Source organism: Pseudopodoces humilis, chromosome 1 (genome assembly GCF_049639895.1).
Source record: "Pseudopodoces humilis isolate 2021_Gansu_Grassland_sample_001 chromosome 1, ASM4963989v1, whole genome shotgun sequence".
Taxonomy (NCBI): domain Eukaryota; kingdom Metazoa; phylum Chordata; class Aves; order Passeriformes; family Paridae; genus Pseudopodoces; species Pseudopodoces humilis.
Window position 1 is genome coordinate 115,549,801 of NC_142200.1, and position 20,931 is coordinate 115,570,731.

General features: G+C 35.2%; 1 protein-coding gene across 2 annotated transcripts in view; it reads right to left on the minus strand.

Moving 5' to 3' along the window:
- The window catches only part of KCNH8 (potassium voltage-gated channel subfamily H member 8), a 174,351-nt gene that overhangs the window by 98,968 nt on the left and 54,452 nt on the right, over positions 1 to 20,931 (minus strand). For both annotated transcript variants that reach the window (XM_005518938.2, XM_088055796.1), the window contains exons 2-3: positions 18,742 to 18,975; positions 3,796 to 3,927 (exon numbers count right to left, since the gene is read on the minus strand). In XM_005518938.2, coding sequence (XP_005518995.2) covers positions 3,796 to 3,927; positions 18,742 to 18,975 — 366 coding nt within the window. The remainder of the gene's footprint in view (positions 1 to 3,795; positions 3,928 to 18,741; positions 18,976 to 20,931) is intronic.

The window sequence follows — 20,931 nt, forward strand, 5'->3', positions numbered from 1 at the left end:
TCAAAAATTAGCTCATTGTAAGTTAGGATGCTAAAATAAAACTCCCATAAAACTAATTAAGAAACAATTTATTAAAAAAACCCAAAAAATCAAACAAACCTTTTCCTGTATATTGAAAAGACCATCAATTTGTTTAACGCGCACAGTTTTAGAAGAAAATGTAGTGAGTTGCTTTCCACAACAGCAAATGATTACAGATTTTATTAAGGAGATGGAAAGCAGAGGGTATTTCTACAGTAAACTTACAGGTAGGACAAACATGTATGGTTGAAAGCAAATTAGCATTACTGAAGCCTTTGAGGATATTGTTAAATTGACTTAAAAACCAAACCCAAACCAAAGAAGTTTGAAAGTTGCCAACTGTCATAGCACTCCTTAAAGACTGTCAAACTTCTCAGGCACTCGTTTTTCCATTTTTCTTATATGAAAGTATTAGAACAAAGTCTGCTTCCCTCATTGGTTGATAGGGCTCTTTTCACTGGAAAGTTTTATACAGAAGAAAAGTAGAAAAAAAAAACCCTTTTAAATTTGTATTTCAAATGACACGTTCAAAAGAAAAGGTCACAGACGACATCTGACATTTGGGCTGGGTAAAGTAAAATAAGGTAAAAAAGTGGACTTTTGCAAGGCACATTGGCACAAAGGACCAACTGAAGTTGTGTGAATAGATGAGATAAAACAGATAAGAAAATGTCTGCAGAAAATCAAAGGCAGTATTGTGTCCTGAGATTTGCAAATGTAAATATACAATGCACAAGAAGAAAGAAGCCATAAAATCAGAAGATAAAGTTCAGAAAGGTGTCACTGTAAAAGTACAAGGAGAACAAGATTTTAGAGAAGAAACAGGTGATATCAAAAGTTGGAAAGACCCAAGGAAATAGGAGTCTGCAGAAGGCTTTTGGGGCACAACCAGTGACAGTGTGCTACCATAAAGTGCTGGTGGAATGTCAAGGGGGAAAACCAGAGAAAAGGAACATGAAAGAATTTTGTTAGATAAGTTTTCTAAAGAGTTTAGAAATAAAGTGAGACAGAATATAACTATTAATGATCCATACAGATTATTAAAGTAAGTTCTGGGCAGAAAACAGGAGAGAGACTGAAACAAAAACATTCATAAAGGGGCCTGGCATAGGCAGAGCAAACTGAGGATGTTTGTATCTAGGTTTTCCTTCCATACACAGTCTAACCTCAAGAGATATGTTTAAAAAGGTAATAGAAAACTATGCATAATGGCAATTACCTTGTAGAAATAGCTCAGTTTCAAGTCTAAAAATTATTTGATGTTTGAAAGGATAAATGAATCCTTGAAGAAGTAAATGAATCTCTGAACATTAAAAAAGTTTTTTCATACATTCAAACAAAACACTAACTCAAGTTTTTCATTAATACAAGGTGCATTGTACATTCCTGATAGTAGCTGTGGTCTAAGTAAAGAAGCACCAATTACTTCTAGGAGCTAAATATTCTGGAATTTCAGATACTGAATGAGTTGCACAGATTGTGCTGGGAATTCTTTTCTGAAAATAATGAGATGATATTCACCACTGGAGGAATAGTAAATCACTCTGCATAGGAATAATTTTAATGTTGTTAAAAAAGAGCTGGAATACCCCTACATTTTTTAATATAGTCAGATAGATGTACCCAAAATTAAAACACTGAATTAAAAAAAAAATTGAATAAATGGTTAAATCTTGTTTGTTATCTCACTCTATTTTATAAAATGTATACTTGTAAAAGCCCCGCACTAAGTGCTAGTTTCTGCTTCCATGATGCTAATGATTGTCATGGTTTTAAAATTAGTATGAAGGGATGGAACAACCAAGTTTCAGGATGGTGCTCCAAAGAATACCAAGGAGAAAAGCTTTGGAAGAAAGCTGAGTGTTGATATTCATTGCTTGTAGCAATTGAATGGGCATTTGCTGGTGTACTGAAGCCCTGCGTAAGTGCGTTCCTGTGTCAGCACACAGCAGAGGTAAATCTGCTTAGATTTATAATTTGACATGAAACCACGTCAAAAGACCATCTTAATCCATCCTAAAATAACCATGCAGCTACAAAATGTTTATCAGGTAAACAGTAGCTGTCATTTTGCAAGTAATCAGCAACATAGCTATTTCAAGTCATCACTGGCATAATGTGACTTCTCACTGAGTGTATCCTGAAAATTTGCATCACTTGTAAGTAAATCGTTAGCCTTTAGAACACAGATGTTCTGATGATCTCTCTCCTACATGGTTCCACAAAATTACTTTCCTAAAACTTTTATAGGAGTAAGGTTTTCTGAGGCTTAAGGAGAAACAAGGTAAAATATTTTTCATGCTTTTATTTTTTTACTTCAAGAGGTAGCAACTGGTTGAAATTGAAAGTAGCAGCAAAATGTGCTTGTGTACTACTTCAAGTGGACTTGAAAAGCGGCAAAACATACTCATGGACTACTTTTCAGTCTTCCAGCTTAGAAATTTTGAAATATATTCAGTACAAAAGTGAAGGATAAAAAATTCCCCCCCAAACTTTCTAATAGTCAGGACTTGAAAATTAAGTAAAAGGTGAAATTATTTATTCAACTATACACAAGAGGCAGACATAAGTTTTGATTTATAAACATTAATCGGCACAAGAAAGCATAATATTTTATGGTTTAAAGTACTAAAATTTCATAAAAGAACACTAAATGACACACCTCTGTAACTAAAATATCTTTTTTGTTGAAAAACCATTTAAAACCAGAAAAAGTTGAATATTGATTGTTCTCCTACTTTAGAACTTCATGAGGAGTAAATGTGTTCTAAAGGCCATAACAATGGCCCTTTTGAGATATACAGAGATCAATGGCTATCACAGGGTGAAACATTTAAATAGACCCCAGAGCAGTAACAGGCTGGAAAATTCAACAACAATGACATTTTAAAGAATGCTGAGACCTACTCTTGGTGTCTACAGATAAACACTTTCTAAACAGTTCATTTCAGACCAAGAAATCACAAAATTAAAGTGTTGGTTCACTACACCTTTACAAAATACAAATCTGAAAAAAGTTCACTGCCTTTGATACACAAGTCGATGCTCACTGCATAGCCTTCATCCCCCTGCACTGACTTTTCTTTGTGTTAGAAATATTTAGCAAACTTACACTATACAGTCAAAATTATTTTATGGCACTTGTGAACCATTACCATAAGACACTTTTCCAAATTTTTGGAACATAATCTTTGCAGTGTTTCCTTTCAGAAACGTATAAAAGAGAGAATGTATTTATTATACTATTGGATAATTTTGATGACATATAGTCTTATAAAGTCTTATAGCTTTATAGCTTAAAGTGTAAAGTGAGATGATACAAGGAAATATATGCTTATCAATATAAAAAATAATTTTTAAAGCCATTTTAAATTCTGTTCATTGGAAAACATGAAAAATGCATTAATTTACTCTCTGCCATGCTGAAATCAGATTCATAGATGGAACTTTTGAAAAGGTCTAGCTTTTCCAAAATACACCTCTGTAAATCCAGATAGTAAATAAATTAAATCATAGTACTTAAAAAAAATAATAATTTTTAGGACAAAATACTCTGTCTCCTAAATTCCTTCTTTACAGAACCAGCAGCAATATGTAAATAATAAAAACCACAAACAGATTATTTATTATTCCATGTCATATATTAATTTCTTTTTCTTAGACTTAGGAGGTCTCTGTATTGAACAGTGTACATGCAAGAGAATGCTCATGCAGGTGCAATTCTTAAAAACATAAATGTTGGTTCTTATCAATGTTTTTGCAATTCACACAAACCTTCCTTTTTGTCTTCTGCAGCAATCTTCACTTTCGTGTCTGTTATATCTTTGAAAGAGGCCAGAAAGAGTACTACATCTCCTTTTTCATTCTTTATAGGAACAATATCCAGTAAGCACCAGAATGAAGACCCTGCAAGGAAAAAGAATGAATTTAATTCAAATAGCTGTCTTTTAGCAGAGAGAGGGGGAGAAAAAAAGTGAACTGTTTATTTAGGAGGTCAGTAGTCAGGGAATCACAGATGTTCAGCTCATGTAAATCACTTTGCATCATTGGTTGAAGCTCTGTAATACTGCTTTCTCCAGATGCAAGACATAAATTTAAATGCAAAATTTATCTACAGGGATCATTAATAGAGTTTACTGAAGCTGCTTACTCCTCTGAAACTATGCTTTCCTTTGAACTCTCAACTGGAGTTGCTTATTTCCTGGATTAGCTTTGGCTTTGCTAACTTGACATTTGAAGCATTCATGTCTGATATTCAGTCATTCTACCTTAATCATCTGACTTGATACTCATTAAAACCTCTTGACCTGGTATAGTCAGAGCATCATTCCACTAATTCAAAGCTATTTAAACTAATAAGATATCAGACTTAGAATAGAAATAAACTTGTTGCACAGACAGTGAGAGATATAATATCACACATGATCTCTAAAATTAATATCAGCTACCTTCTTTACTTTCTTTAATATTCAACTTTTTAAGACTAAAGTTGGACAAAACTGAGTTTGACAATATTTGTAATTCTTGTCAACCTTTCTCTGTCCACACCTGCTACATAATGATGTAATTTATAAGAAATTCTTATTGTTTGCATCACATGCCCTGTCTGCAAGATATGTTGTTCAATTCCAATGACATAATTCATAAGTTTCTTATCAACACCACTTGGAAGAAGCAAGTATATAAGAAGGAAGAAATAATAGGATGAAAATATCCTTGATCCCATTCCCATCCATTCTGGGGTAACTCAGCCTAGTACCAGACTTTTGTCTCTTTCAGGTTTTTGGTATCAATGCCAACTGCTTCTATTCCCCATTAGCCTACTAATATTATTTATAAGAGACAAAAGTCCACTGGAGACTTTAAAATTTATTTTTTGTACATGTCTTTACACTTCCACAATCTGCTGCTTCACAACATACTATCTTTAGCATTCTTTTACAAACAAAAGTCTACTTAAATTCATGAAAATAAATGACACTAGTTCCCTGGACCACTACTGCCCCAGCTGACTACTGACAAATGACCAGCTGAGTTGTGGAGGGCTCCTTAGAAACAGCAAGCAGATTAGCCACTTCCTGCTGCGCTGTCTGCTGAAGTTTCTAGTTTTCAAAAAACTGGGCACAGGAAGGTCACAATTAAGTTTTATACTTTAGATTTTCAAGTGGAAGTTCCCTGGCTACCTTTTGAACACTGTAGATGAGCACGATAGGTGAAAGAGCAGCTTTTCTTTTGAGGGACCACGACAGTTAAAGGTACAAAAATTTGCTTCAAAGGAAATTCATCTGGGCATTTCTGTCCATCAAACTTCCCAAGAGTCACACAGGCAGCTTTGAGACTAACATTAGTAGTTCAGCAATCTGGTAGCACTTCCACTTAAAGTATTTGAAGAAGGGACAGGGAGAAATTGGAATACAGAAGGAAAGAAAACTGGAGGCCAGAAAAACCTATGGAAAGAAGCAGACTGTCTTGGTATTGGGTTTAAATATTCTTATCTTGAGGTCTGAAGACAAAGAAGGAAAATATGCTCTTTTAAAGGAAGGTAAAACTTATGTCATAATCAGAAGCAAGACATTTATATTGTCCCTTCCACTTTGATTCTCCTTTCTTCTTTTTTTTTTTTTTTTTTCCTTCTTTACAGATTTGACTCTATTAAAGATTCTGGGAAAAACTGCTCAGTAGCATTACTGTCAGAAATGTTTTAGAGAGTTATCACCCTCCCAATCTGAAGTGGTCCATTCAAAGCGAAGAAGCATTAAGAAAATTTACTGTTTAAAAATGGAAACATAAGTCTTTTCAAAATACCATCATAACTTCTAAACTGGCCAAACTCCTACTGGCAAAATTCTATCAAATTTTTACCTGGCTGCATTCTAGTAGTAGTTTCAGTGGGCAAGAAGTCTCTCTCAACTCCTTCTTCTAAACACCACCAAGAGGGCCAATGTTAAGATGTTTCTATCTCCTCCAGAAGTGGAAGCATATCTTACTCTTTTCAGTTGTCACATGTGTTACACACACACACACACACACACACACACACATACACATGCACATTAGCCATTAAGGCCTGAAAGAAAGTTGCAGGCATCAGCCATTTCAAACAAACCTAACTCAGTTACAGCAATATTATCTGAAATGATAGCTTTGTAGGTTTAAGGGAGTTATTACAACATGGTCAATCATTAGAGACAAATCGATTTAATATTTAATGTTTTGATGAATTGGTTCTTTTGTATAATCAAAGTGCATTTGAATTTTTTACAGGTGAACATTTGTCACTGAACACTGGTCACTGAAATTGTTCCACATCCCGTCATCATTTAGTTTCTCTCAATCATATTTTCTTTCATTTTCTTTTCTCATTCTCTTTCTCTGTAGATATATCTGAAAATATTTTGACTAAGCAAAGCAAACAGGCATAAAATATGGTGTGTGCCACCAAAGAAAACACACATCCAATACATGCACAGGCTACTTCTCTCCTGAGAAGTTCCAGACTAATGCCCTCTGTGGCAGGCTGTCAGTCCTGGCAGTACTTCTATACTGAATCTTTAGAAGTTCTAAATCTAAGCTGGTTGGTTTGGTGGGGGGGGTTTGGTGTTTTTATTCTGTTTTTTTTTCTGCTTTTTCTCTGAAAGGAGCAAAGGAATATGAAGTTTTCAGACTAGGTGAGATGATATGTTTTAGGTCACGACTAGGTCAATATAAGGTTGCATTCTGTCAAGAAGAGAAGAGCTTTCTCTTCTGCTATTGAGGAGCATTCTCGGAGAAATTAACTGCAATGCAATCTGTTACATAGCTTTTACTGAAAGCCAGCATCACATAATTCTATAAACCAGAAGCAGAACTTTCTCCTCATCAAAAAAAGTAGTGCCCTATTTCGTTACAGTTCTTTTGAATGCACTCATCTGTGAGACAGAAATTCCTTCCCTGCTTCAGATGGTGCATACAAAGGTTTCCTGCATTGTCAAGAGTCGTCTATCAAAGAAATTTCTTTTGGAGGTTTATTTATATACAGAATCTTTCTATTGCTTCAAGCCACCACTCTTGGAGAAGGAGTCTAATCTTTCTCTTGCATTATGAAGTGAAGGGTCAAAATATATTTTAATATCCTCAAGGCTTATATAAGCACATCACAGGGAAGGAGAAAAGAAACCAAATGAAGCATAATCTTATCACAAGGCAATTTGGCTATAGTCCACCTTTTATATGTACAAAAAAAAGAAGATTGCTTTATGGTCACTCTCTCAACCACCCTTTCTACCTTTCCTCGTTTTGACAGCTAGAAGTCTGTCCTCAGACTGAAATCAAAACAAGGGTCAACAGACCACGGCATTTAAAAGGAAGATTTTATACAAAACCCTGCCATTAGAATGCCAGTAGTCTTGAAAACCAAACACTCTTTTCACTAGAAAATAAGGCCTGCTGAAACCATGGGACCGACTGAGACCATTAGCTCTGTTGACGAGTTGTGTGCACTCACCGTATAATAGGTAATCTGCAGTCATGCCCACTCCAGACAGAGCCCAACTAAATACTTAGAATGGAAATATCTTTGGTGGATACTTGGGTATTGTAGAGGTTTCATAACAGAGGTATGACACAGGATGATGGTCTGCAAACTTTATGTAATTCTTTAACAAAATAAATAAACTCTGCACCCATCTTGTTAAAATCTTACTTAATATTTTTTAGTCATACATATATCTAAGAGATACTTGGAATGAGTGCTACTCATGCCAAGCAATGGCTTCCTTTTGTTCTTGACAGTTTGGGAGTAGTTTTGTCCAGGAAGAAAAGGCTTAAGGCATCTTTTTCCTTTTTGACTTGTGTGGTTATATCCACTTCCAGACCTTCAATTCCTCTGGACTTTTCTTGCCACACTGCTCTCCAGAGGGACAGTGATCCAGTTTATACTGTCCCTTCCACCACTGAAGGGCTAGAAATAACAAACACATAAATTTCTGTGATCTATCTCCACTTCTCTGTGGTGCAAGTAAGAGGGATCAAGCACTTTTGTGAAGCTCTGAATCTGCACATAACATATCTAATTAACCAAATGTAATGTTCGTAGGTTAAGAGCCCAAGTATCCAAAGAAAGAAAGTTTAAATTATTTTCATACTAGATATGAAAGTCTTTGGCAGAAAACAATAGCTCTTCAAGGAATAATTATATATATGCATAAGAGGGCAGAATTAGGCTTCACAAGCCATCCTAAATCTGGAATATTTCTTTTAGTTTAAGTAGGTGACTTAGTAAACTAAATGCTCTTGTAGGGAGATGCAAATCAATCCTTAAAGAAAACTATTAAAACACACCAACCTATTTCCAAGGATTTATGTAGAAGGCAAAGATAAAAATATTTTCATGTAGATAGTTGTAATAACTTGTCAACAAGATTGATGCTAAATTCTCAGCATTACAACAGTGTCTCATTGGCAGTTACCTAATTACTAGCAAAATAAACCTGCTGCTGGATGCATCAAAACACCAGGGATATTTGAGTCTGCTCATTTCTACTTTTCCATCAGAGAAAGTGTGAACTTCAAGACTGACAGACCAGGTTGCCTATGACTTCGTCTAAGGAAACTAAACTCTCTTTCATCAGCTTATCCAAAAAATCCCAGCCTCACTGATAACACATCATTTTGAAAGTTATGTGGTTTTGACAAGATGTCAACATCTTGTTGAGGAAAAAAAAAGTGCAAAGAAAACAATGCTTAAAAAATTGTAAATGGACTAAACAGGAAAGGAGCTGCAAGAAAACTATAGCTATAAATTCAAGTACTTTCTCTTTTGCAAATCTTTTTGTAAATTTTGACAACGATAAATTAATACAGCTAATGGAAAGTTCCGCTGCTTTAAACAAATGATCACCTCATTCTTCTTCATCATCTCTGCAAAAGTTAAAGTTAGGAATTAAAAAAATCAAAAATCAATAATTTATTTTTCTTGAATTCTGCTATTTCAGGTGTCAATTTATCTAATTTATCTGCTACACCCTAGTGACATTCTTTGGTCAGAAAAAATTGCAAAACTAAGAACTCACGTGGGCTGTGATGAAACTGACCTATATGGGAACAGAAGATTTTGTTAACATTTTCATACGAGTAGTAAAGAAGACTCAAGAACTTGTTTCCCCTACTTCTGTGTTACAACCAGATCATGTTTGTATCCAGGAAGTAAGTCCCCTTACAAGTTTTAACAATCAATGTAAATCTATTCCTAAATGGATTTGTAACCATTAATTCATCCAAAGTGGATCTATTCCAAAATTTGCTTCCATCTCAAAGCAGAATACAGTTGTGTCCTAAGAATTTGGTAGATGAAAGATGATCTTAAGATACTTTAATAACAAAGCAAAAACCATATTTCAGTACGAATAAGTAGGGAGTTATTAATCCTGTGGAGCTGATTTGAAACTTGTTAAAAATAACTCTCCAGTCGTAATGAGACTCCCTACAGAGTACTATGTGCACTTATTAAAACCTATTACATGTCATCAGAGATACACAAATCCATCCCTCCAAGTCTTCCGCCCCTTTTCTGTGCCCAGCTTCAATCTATGCCCTGTTCCTTTTGTTGCAGATAATTCAGTGTCTCATATGTCAAACTCCTCATATTGCCCGGCATGTCTGACTTTCTCTGCCATCGCTGCCATGATGGGGAGATGAAAAGAGAGAAAGGATGTCCTAAGAGAAGACCCTTCTCAACACATCAATCTCCTATCCTTGCCTCTCCTGCAAACTGCCAATGGTAAGCAGAGCATAATTCACAACCCCAAAGTTTCTGTTTGTCACTTTATGGACACAGACTGTCGGTGTTATGGCGGCTCCTAGTTTGAGAGCATGTCTTTTCCAGCCTGAGTGGAACAGTCTCTGTATGCAACAGCTAGCACAGTCTGCAGTGACTGTTTTATACAAACTAATTTATGAGCTCCAGCGTATCTACATTTCAGCTTTGTTTATTCAGCTTTCTGGTCTCTCCTTGTATAGCTCCACTACCTTCCCTACTTAATGAAACCATTTCAAAATCCTTTAGTTACCCTGAGTTTTCCTTGAACAAAAGCAGAGAACTAAGCAATGCCCTTTGATGCCATGTGTGATACATGATCCTTAAGTGTACCACTTTCTTTTTGTCTGCCCTAATTTCCTTTTCTTATCTCCATCCATATTAGAAAAGAAAATTACATTTAGGGAGATAAGTTCTTCCCTGATGAAATACATTCACTAGGTTGCAGTTATGACAATTAGCAAAACACACAGGTTTATCTAAAAACTCAAGTCAATGAGATGCATTCTGTTTAAATGCAAAAAGCTTCAGGGCAGACTCATAAACATCATCAGTCTGCAACTTACTTTCCCTTCCCCTCCAATGATAATTACTTTGTCACAGTTATATTAGTACAGGGCATTCAGCATTTGTCAACTAACTCCTGGGACTAATTGAGACAATCTATTTGTATAAACCAATATACAATATCTATTGCTAAAATGAAAAATAACCCAACCAAACCAGACAAAAGCAACAGAAAACAAAACAAAATACAGTTTCTTCAATATCTTTATACAGACTGCTTCAGAAATAGTCAGACTTGATCCTTCCTGGTCAGTTTAGTCCTTACTTCATTGTGGTCACTCAAGAAATTTCCAAATAAGCCAAATTTGCTTTCCATTTGAAATCTATTGTTAAAACCGTGTTTATAACCTATGGTTCTTATTCCTTTTGGACTTTCAGAGTCAACATGTAGATATAATTACAGCAGTAAATATGATTTCTCAGCCTACTGACTTCTGAAAAGAAGGCAAGAAATTTTTTTAAAACAGGATGGTCTCATATACATTATGTATGTCTGGGATATATATATATATATATTAATGTATATTTGTATATACATATGAATAAAAATGTATTTATTATTTTGAATTTTTATCTTGTATTTTCACATCTGAGGGATTTAAAGCACATATTCACCTAAACATAGCCATGTTTTCAAATTACATTCTTTTGCTTTTAAGCTCATTATTTTATTATCTGAAAAGAGAGATTTCAAAAATGATGTGAGATTTACTGTAAGTAAAAAGCCCAGCAATCTCCAAACAGACCACTATACCTATAAAGAAAAATTTCATGTTTTCAGTTTCAAAAAAACAAGTGATGATTATAAACTGAAATAACTGCTAAATATTTTTGTGGCCCTCACTCTGGTGTCTCTGGCAGTGGTAGAAACAGAAGACCTGGAGTGTGCAGAATGGGAGATCTCCTAGCATTGGAAGAGGTGTTGGCAGAAACCTCGTGCTTATTCATAAAGTTTTCCAAAGACCTGACACGGAGAAAAAGGGGATTCTGTTGGTTACTCATCCACTTAAATTGAAAGGAAACATTTTAGAAACTGATCCATTTATTCTACACTGCTTTTCCCACAGTCTTATCTATTAATATTATTTGTAAGTTTTCAGCAAGAATTTCTGTAATTCTGTACAGGATTTCTAAGGCTGTGATTCAAGAACTTGGAGCTGTACTTCATATGCAGTCCACGGGCACCTTTCTGGAAGGAGGGGGCTAAAGCTGGGACCTGAGATGGAGTTGAGTCATGGATCTGAACTGATAATTCCATCCTGGCAGGTTTGAGGATTTTTGTACAGAAGGGTTTTGAAACACACAATGAGCAATTATGCAACATGGTAGAAGAGGATTAATCTTCCCAATTCACCACTCCAGTCCATGTGAGAGCATGCTGTAATACCTGTCCTATGAAACAAACGATAGTAACCCCACCAGCTGGAAATCAGCAGGTTTTAACCCTCTAGTTATTGAACTGCTCCATAAAATCAAACTGCTACCCAAATCAGTGAGAGGGTTCAGTAGGCAGTGCTAACATCAGCCTCCTACCACCTTCCAAAAAACTTTGGAGATAAAGCAAGAACCCACGGCAGTGTCAGCACAGGAGGTGGCAAATAGTCTGCATCATAATCCAGAACGTGGATTTAGGGGTCAGGGATGAAATAAGGAAATGTCAGCAGAAGAGAGTCGTATGGCCGTCTGGAGAAATGATACTTTGAACTTTCTTCATCCAAAGAACGGCCTAACTCATGGTGAAGCACAGGCACCCAAGTCAGCTCTTAGCCAAAGTTTGATTTAAATCTCATAAAAATAAGAAGACAGCAAATTCAATGTGGCCATAAAATTGTGAGAAAAACTTTAAGGGTAACTAGTCTGATGTCTTATGAACATCCTTCTGCAAAATAAATGCCGATATCCCTCAATAAAAATGGGTGTATAAAAAGTAGCACAATGAAATGTCATTTAAAAACTTAAAAAATAAAGCATCCAGCAGTACCAACAGCCATTCAGGTGCAGCTGGAAGCCCAAGGTGCCTGTGTGGAAATACTAATTGCATCTGTTAACAGTGAAGGGCATCAAGTAGTAACAATATTACAACAGGAAAAATTCCCACAGATTTATTTACGTATCAATGTGGTTCTCGAAGAACAAGTCTTTTCTCAGTGATTTATGCTTTTAATACATCATGTTGCTACTGAAAGAAGCTATTAGCCAATATCACCGTAAATGCCATCGCAATGAACTATCAGCACTGTCACTAAGCTGCAGTCTTGTTGATGTCTCATTAAATTCTAGAAAAAGATCTCAGATGGTTTAGATCACATTGCACATGGGATTTTGCTGCCTTTTTTTTTTTCCCTTCTAACTGAGATTCATCTCTTTATTTTGTCTTCTTTCAGGCTTTTGCTGACCACTTCAGCCAGGCCTCTGTAGAGTTTAAGCCAGGGCACTGCAGAGGAGCACAAGCTTGCTCTGTCTTCCTCCTCTGCTGCAGAAGCTGGGACTGCCTCTAAAACATCAAAACACTTCAGAGGTACACATTACCTTTAATCAGAAGCCATGGGTCAAGCAAATGAAGGGTTGGGAGAGAAAAGGAGACAAAAATTCCCTCTTCTGTGAAACAGAGGGTAGTAAAGACATTTCTTCTGTCTATATTCTATACTGCTTTTTAAGGAAGAAGACTTCTCAAAAACCAGTGAAACTTCCTAATGATTAATGAGTTATATGAAAGGGAGAAATAAAAAAGCATAAGAAAACAGAAAATTGAAAAAAGGAAAGAAAAAAAGGAAAAAAAGAAAGAAAAATAAAGAAGAAAAAAATTATTTTATAAAATTATAGATTATTTTATATGGTTCAGGTAATTACAGTTAGATATTACCTTCAGATTTATCTTTCAGTGTTGCTTTCTTTTTTATTTCCCCCCTCCTGTATTTTGTACTATAATTTAGCAAATGTGAGCAAGCCTACCATAAAAGCTTTCTATCTTTCTTATTTTTAGGTGATGTTTTTTAGGCAGAGAAGCAGTGAAGCAACAGTGAGGCCACATTGCTACAAACTGCTCTGTCAAGCAACTTGTCCAGGGTTTTTCTCTACATTACTAAGTAGAAGATTTTCACTAGAAAATAGTAGCAAGTAGTCACAAGGAAATTGAGATCTCTGTACAAATTTATTTTTTTTTTACATTCAGAAAATTCTAATAAATGTCCATTTTCTTACTGCTGGGTTTAACTTCCAAATGCCATGGTGGATTTCAGGAGATTGTTAAAGAAGGCAGCCAGTTAAACTGGTACCATACAACTCCCATGTTTCAGAGTACTATAGCATATTTTTGGACAACCACTAAAAGTATGTGTTTCAATTTCTTGTTGGAAAGAACAAATACCATTTCTGAAATAAGAAAAATACTTGCTGTAGAGAAGTTTGTGGAAAAGTCCAATTTTCTTTCATTTTAAAATAAATTAATTTCTCCTCAATTTCTTCTTAATTAATTCTTCTAAAATTTTGAAATAACATTGAACTCTTTGCCTAAAAAAAGATTTTCTGTTTTCTTAACATTAGAAATGCAATAAATATAAATATAAAAAATATAAATATAAATATAAATATAAATATAAATATAAATATAAATATAAATATAAATATAAATATAAATATAAATATAAATATAAATATAAATATAAATATAAATATAAATATAAATATAAATATAAATATAAATGATGTTGTGTAGCCTTTGCTATTCTCTAGCCATTTTATTTAAGCACAAACATGGCAGAGGCCATGGATGATGTCTCATGGCCTGAGCCCTATTTCATTTACCTGTGACTGTCACTGCTGTTCATGTGAGAACACTGTTACAGCCAGACTTCAAACAGCTTGATGAACCCAGTAGCTCGGTAAGAGGGTCTGACTTTCACCCTTTCTCTACTTATATTCTGCCCATCTGAAAAATACCTTAATCCCATCCTTCCAGGTATGGATACAGCCTTCTCAAAACATATATTCTCATGCAGTGATGAGAAGAGATAAAATACCTTGATTTAATCTTACTGACTTGTAATAAATGAAGAAATAAATACAGAAATTAAATACATCATATCTTCCTGACCTTACAATTTACTTACCAAATCTTTAGGGACCAAGAAGTACAAGACACACACCTAAGACTTAACCCAGAAAGTGTTTAAATCAGTGTACACATAGAAGCTGACAAAGTGTCCCTTGAGTCCTGGTTAACTGTCATAGACAAAGCGAACTCTGCTTGCACCCAAGTCCTAAGGCACCTTGTAAAGACAGTCTCAGCAACACCCACTTGCTGCAGTCCTCTTACAGTGGGGATTTTTAACTATGCACAAAGGCTTGTGCAAACTGCCCTTTATCTGGAGTGCACAGAAATGATGGTCACCACAGTGAAGTGTCTCAAATGCCCATAAATTACAAGTGGCCACTGCTGAGTACATTGTGTTTCACACATATGTGTTTCACAACATATACATACTCAGAAAGAGGCCAATTTCCTTTCAATGAAGGGAGGCTGCGGAACTACTTCATGGTTTAAGCACAGACCTCTTCTCAAACACTACAAACCTAGTTTTGAGACAAAGGAAATAAATCTGATGGGTTTGTAGGGGACCCAAGGTATGACCTCCTCAGCAACTGAGGATGGAGAGCTTGTGCTGGACTGTCACTGATTATAAGGCTTATTGTAGCATTATCTTAGGCTGTAACACAAAAGGAAAAAAATCTACACAGCTGCTTAACTGTACCTCAGTTTGAGTTTGAGGGAATGTGAAGACCTCATTTAACTACCTGTACTTATTATTGACAAATTTCAGAAGAGGTCTGACAGGGAGAAAAAGAAGGATTTATTTAAATATAGTTCCTCAGCATAGTGCCCAGCTGCTTTTAGATTGTTCTAAACAAGAGATCCAGGAGTGAGAGTTTTTCTCACATCACTTGAATTCCGAAAGGCTAATTTGCATTTCCATTATCATAATTGACAACTTAATTTGTTGCAGATGTTTTAAAGAAAATGTAGATATAGTAACAAAAAAATATTAAAAAATAAGCTCCTAAGCAATGTAATTTTAAAACTTTCTGAAGAAGGCAACAATCATAAAATTCCTTGTCTTTTAATAGTCTCCTCTTCTGATTGTCAAGAACTTAATAAAGCTCTGTCAAAAAAAAGCAAGAAGCTGACTGAGGAACCAAGATAAATACTGAAACTATGATGAAAAGTATATTTTGAGTTGAATTTTCAAAAGACATCTCTCTCTGAAGCTGCTGTATCTACTGCCATGGTTCTAATATTGCTCTGTTTCTTACATGGCCGAAAATGTTCAGGATGAGGAGTTGCAACCAGTTTCTCCTATTCTAAGAATCCATTAAAATTCCAAAATGAGAACACACATAGAAAATGTTCTTATCCACTTCCAGTGGTTTCAAGATTGGTCAGAGCACAACTGCTTAAGATCATTCTTCTCTTGCAATCCAAACCAAAATGACAAAGACAATGAAATACTGTAGTTCTTCCAACACAAACAGATAATCCACTTTACTCAGTTTCCTGCCCAGTTCCTTGCACACCACTCTTGTTCAAAGCAGTCTGGAATTTCCATGAAATTGCATGTGGATTCCTGAGGTTGTCTCAGCTATAGCAATCATTCCTTTAACTAACAATTACTGAGCAGAGGTGGTATGTGAATTGTTTAATGGTGGTTAAATAACCATAAAAGGTCCATATTCAAGTTTAATAAATTTAGATCAAAACTACTTGTTTAGAATAAATGGTCTAATTTAATGATGAAAACTGAATCATCTTTGAAATAAATTTAAGTCAAACTTAAAATATTGAAAAATGTGTCAATTAAGGAATAGATGCATGTTCAGTTTTGCAATTTTGAATGTCTTCCCCAAAAAACAGGACATATATGATCTACATTTTAGACCAAATCCAGAAGAACAAACAAAGAGTAAGTTATTGTATTCATGCATCCATGTACCTCATAGTAATTTTTATCAAAATGTTGTACTAATTATCAAGGTTTCAAGAAGTATTCAGGGGCACATCAGTCTACTCCTTGAGCTCAGAATTACCCCTGAGGTTTCAAAGTGCTCGTTTGGTCTCGTAGCTAGGCCTACAAAACAAGGCTGTGCTAAATAGCAGATTAAAGCCACGTGGGGGTTCCCCTCTGACACCCTAAAGCCCTAACAGGAGAGTGAAATGTGGCCTTGTGATAAATAGGCATTGCTAGCTACTTGTCTCCCACTGACTTGTGTTCCTGGCATTATACCAGCCCAAATAATGATGGTTTTCCATATTGGATATGCTGGAATATATCCATACAATCATTTCAGGGATATTATTCCCAAAGTTCTTATGTCTTAAAATATTTTTAAAACCTTTTTCTGGACAAAGCTGAATAAGCTTAACAGCTTCAGAAGCTCAATTCTTCCTCTGAAAAAAAAGCCCCAAACCCAACCCAAATGCAAAAACATTTAGCTAAAATGATTGATTTAACAAATTTGGAGCCAGCACTTTGCAGCTCTTTTGAAAAACCAAGATTATTTTTTAGGATAAATGCAGCTTTTACACAGGAAATTCTCATGTTATTTTAATACCTATTCATTTCTGTTTCCCAGTGGTACAGAAATACATGGAAATGAAAAATATAATGGGCAGTAGGGGAAATTTATTCCTGCTCAGAATATGTACTGGGGAGGCTTCACATCAGATTATACAGAGGGATGCATGTAGGATGGATAGTGGGAATCTTTTTAGTCTCAACAATTTCTCTTTATCTGTTTATCTGTGATTCAGTTACTTCTCTGATAATTGACCTGCAATCTCCTTCTGCCTGTATTAATCATATCTATTATAGATTTGAAACGCCCCTTCATAATTTAAAGGAATCACAGTTTATCATTCAGGACAAAGACAATGAAATTAATGTCTTTGTTTTAGTTCTTTTATTTAAATACCTTGAAATATCTTCTTACCATGCCCAGTTATCACTATAGAATACTGGAAAAAAAACAGGTCTTATCCTTCCAGGTTAAAACAATTTTTCCGCTATATTCAGACATGTTTTACAATTTGGAACTACTTTATTTGAATAATCTTCCTGAAACAATTTCAAGAAACTGTGGTCGTCTCTTCTATATGCTAAAAAACCAAACCAAAAACCCTCACACACTCCCAAGCATCCCCAAAAACACAAGATGAGGAAGCATTTAGCAGGATCTTCCAGATTCACTTCAAACTTTCATTCCACGAAGAGCAGCAACCATGAACACAAGCCAACTTAGGAACATTCTTCATTTTTTTTTGTTAGTGAAACTGAAGCTGCCTTCTCCTAACACTCCAAATCGCTTTGTTGTCATTATGCAGTTATCACTTTTAGAAAATAACTTTTCAAAGTATATAATAGCAGTAATATTATTTAAAAGGAAAAGGTTTCATTAATGAAGACAGAAGAAAAGAAAATCTAAGAGAAAAATGTGGTCTAGATACCTATAAACTCCAGCCATGTAATGAAAGACAAAGTGATACTCAACACCCATGGATCCATTGAGTTCATGGATCATTCAGCTCCTGTTACCCTGGTTGAAATCCTGTCATTATCTCAAACTTAGTGTCACCTTCTTGAAGATCACATGAATGTGGCAATAGGAATATATGGAATAAGTACACTTCAGGAGCCTGATAGAAATGAAAGAAGTTGGGAAGTGTGCATCATGGCCTGCTGTCCTCTGTGCCTCGTGCACCTTGACTATGAGATTGTCCTTATAAATGCCTTGTCATAGGAGTCAAAGCTTTGCTAGTGAAACTTGAAATTTCCTATAGTCTATGGGATTGCTTAATGCATGGAAGGCTTTTTTATGTGGCAATACATACTTGAACATAATTTTTTGACAATCATTATTATTGTTTTTATGTATAGTAGCTGTTGAGAAAAAAATCACTTGGCTCATTCAGACATCCAAGCATTTTACTGATGGCAGTGAAAAATTTATGTAGCTTATCATGTAGTGAATATGAATGTTTTCATTACAGCTTCAGCAATAAGTGGTAAAAATTTCAGTATAAGAAAAAGCAGAAAAAACAGTGTCATACTAAGTGCAAATAACAGTCTCACAATGCAATTTATTACTCTGAATTTCTCCTATGATGCTTTGTAACATATTTATATAAAATCAAAACCACCAATATAAACATGCTTTCAATGTGTACCATACTTCCATTATTCAAATCTGTTCTTATAGGCTTGATGATAGACACACTACATTTTTACTTAGAAATGAACACTATATATTATATACATTTATGCTAAGTTTCATTCTTTATGACTAACAGAACAGGGAAAAAGACTTACCATTCTTCTTATAGAACATGATTTCTCCTTTAAATTCTATCTTTTCCTCCAACGATTTCTCAATTTGAAGAATCATCTGCTCATTTGTTTCAGCACCAAGTAAAAATTTACAGCTGCAGCTCTTCTGCATGACTTCAGTCCGTGCAAATCCAGCAAGCTCACAGAAGCCATCAGAGCAGTAAACAATGGGAAATCCCTTAGCCACCTGAGCATTTGCAAGGATAAAGTTACTATCTGCAGAAGAACACAAAAGTAAAATATGAATTAAAGTCTAAATTCTACACCGCTTTACATAGCACTTTCCTTAGCATCTTAAGAAGGCACAACTGGACAGACATTTAAAACCAAAGCCCCAAATGCCTACAAACAAGGATATAACTTCTGGTTTCAGAATATTATTCTGAAATTAAGTCATAGATCTAGTCCACAGCTCATATACAATAGTTCTTCATGGCTTTGTACAGTTTGCCTCATTGTCTCCTCAAGGAATACTTTACGATAGTTGCGTCTTAGATAGATGCAACACATTAAAACAACCACTTGAACAATGACTGGTGACAAATATCAAAATTTTGGAGAAATTTCAAATGTTATGTTATGCTGCCACTCAGACTACTCTGCAGTCCGAACAGGCACAGCTACATCATAAAAAAGTCAAAAACTCCATGGTCTCAATAAGATAATGTTGGCCTATATCAGCAAACTAATTTATACTACACAATTTTGCAGGGGAATCCTTAAAAGCACAGTTGAGTGACACACCAGGCTATGTGGAATTAGGGACATTCTAAACTACAGGGAATTATTTGCCCTTTATAGGGGGTGTGATTGATCTTGTTGGGGGTTTTTGTGTTGTTCGTATGTTTCTTTTTTTTTTTTTTGTTTTCTTTGCTTTTGTTTCTGAGGAAAAAAGATTTCATCAAAAATCAGTCACCTGTCTTTTGGAGCCCCAGCATACCACGTGAAACAGGCATCAAAGATTCACCATTCCATTCACATCTAATGCTCTTTATAATTTTTCAGTGTGTTCAAGCTGCAGCTATCATTTATGACACACTCAAGAGTAGCACATTGACATGGATGTCAATCAGCCAAATGTGGTGTCCTAATCTGACTTCAAATCTTTGGCAAATCAAACAGCTGAACCTATTGGCAGTCTAATAGCTCATTCCCATCCCTTTCTGAAATGTTTTTGAAGACTTTGTACCTCAGAACTTCAGTTTATGTCAACAACTCTGGCCCTTTACAGTCTTTTTCAGTTATCAAGGGGACCCTTTCCAGAGAACCTATGAACTTTTCATACAAGTTTTTTCCTGTGTTTCGTTATCTTAAAAAAAAAAAAAAAGTTTTATGGGCAGAATCTGTCTACATTTCACATGAGGGAGGAAAGACTATTTTTTGCCCACTGCTTGTTAAGGAATGTTTACCTTACAGCTTGCTAGCAGGAGCTTAGGAGCAGTCTAGTCCCAAGACAGTTACCTCTCATTTTCAGACTTATGTGCAAGTGAATTCATGTGTATGTATTAAGGGGAAATACTATTAACCAACCCATAATCCCTTGATAAATATTCATAAATTTAAAGAGAAAGAAATGCATTATTTTAATGGAAAACTCAGGTTGGTATACCTAATCCCCATACAGGGATATATTATTTATGATTGGGAAGGCAGGGACAGAATTCATACAATAAAGTAGAGAAAAAATAAGTCTGTTTTTCAGTCTGAAATGTCACAAGAGTTCCACATCTGTGAAATCCCAACTTCAGCTATGTTACTTTTTAATTACCCAAGGGATAAAATACTGTTTTATACTGCTTTCAGTATTTTAAAGATAATGGAGGTTTATTAAATGATCAATTTTCTCTCAAGACTTTCCTTCAGTTACCCACATTTTGCACAAATTTAATTAATTTATTTCAATAAATGATTTTTATGTTAAAACAGCCTTTTCCCATTTACCAAATAATGTGTTTTTAAAATGCATTCTGGTTCAGTGCAGCGCTTGACTTAGCCTGTTATTTTTATTTACCTAACTGGGGAATAAGTATCATTACCATTCATGCACTAACATGCTGCTCCTCCTGTCAACACAAAACCAAATCCCCACACTGCCAAAATAATTAAAATCATATGCTTGCAGTGCATAATGGAAGTGTGACAGCGCAAGACCATTCATACCAATCAGGCAGA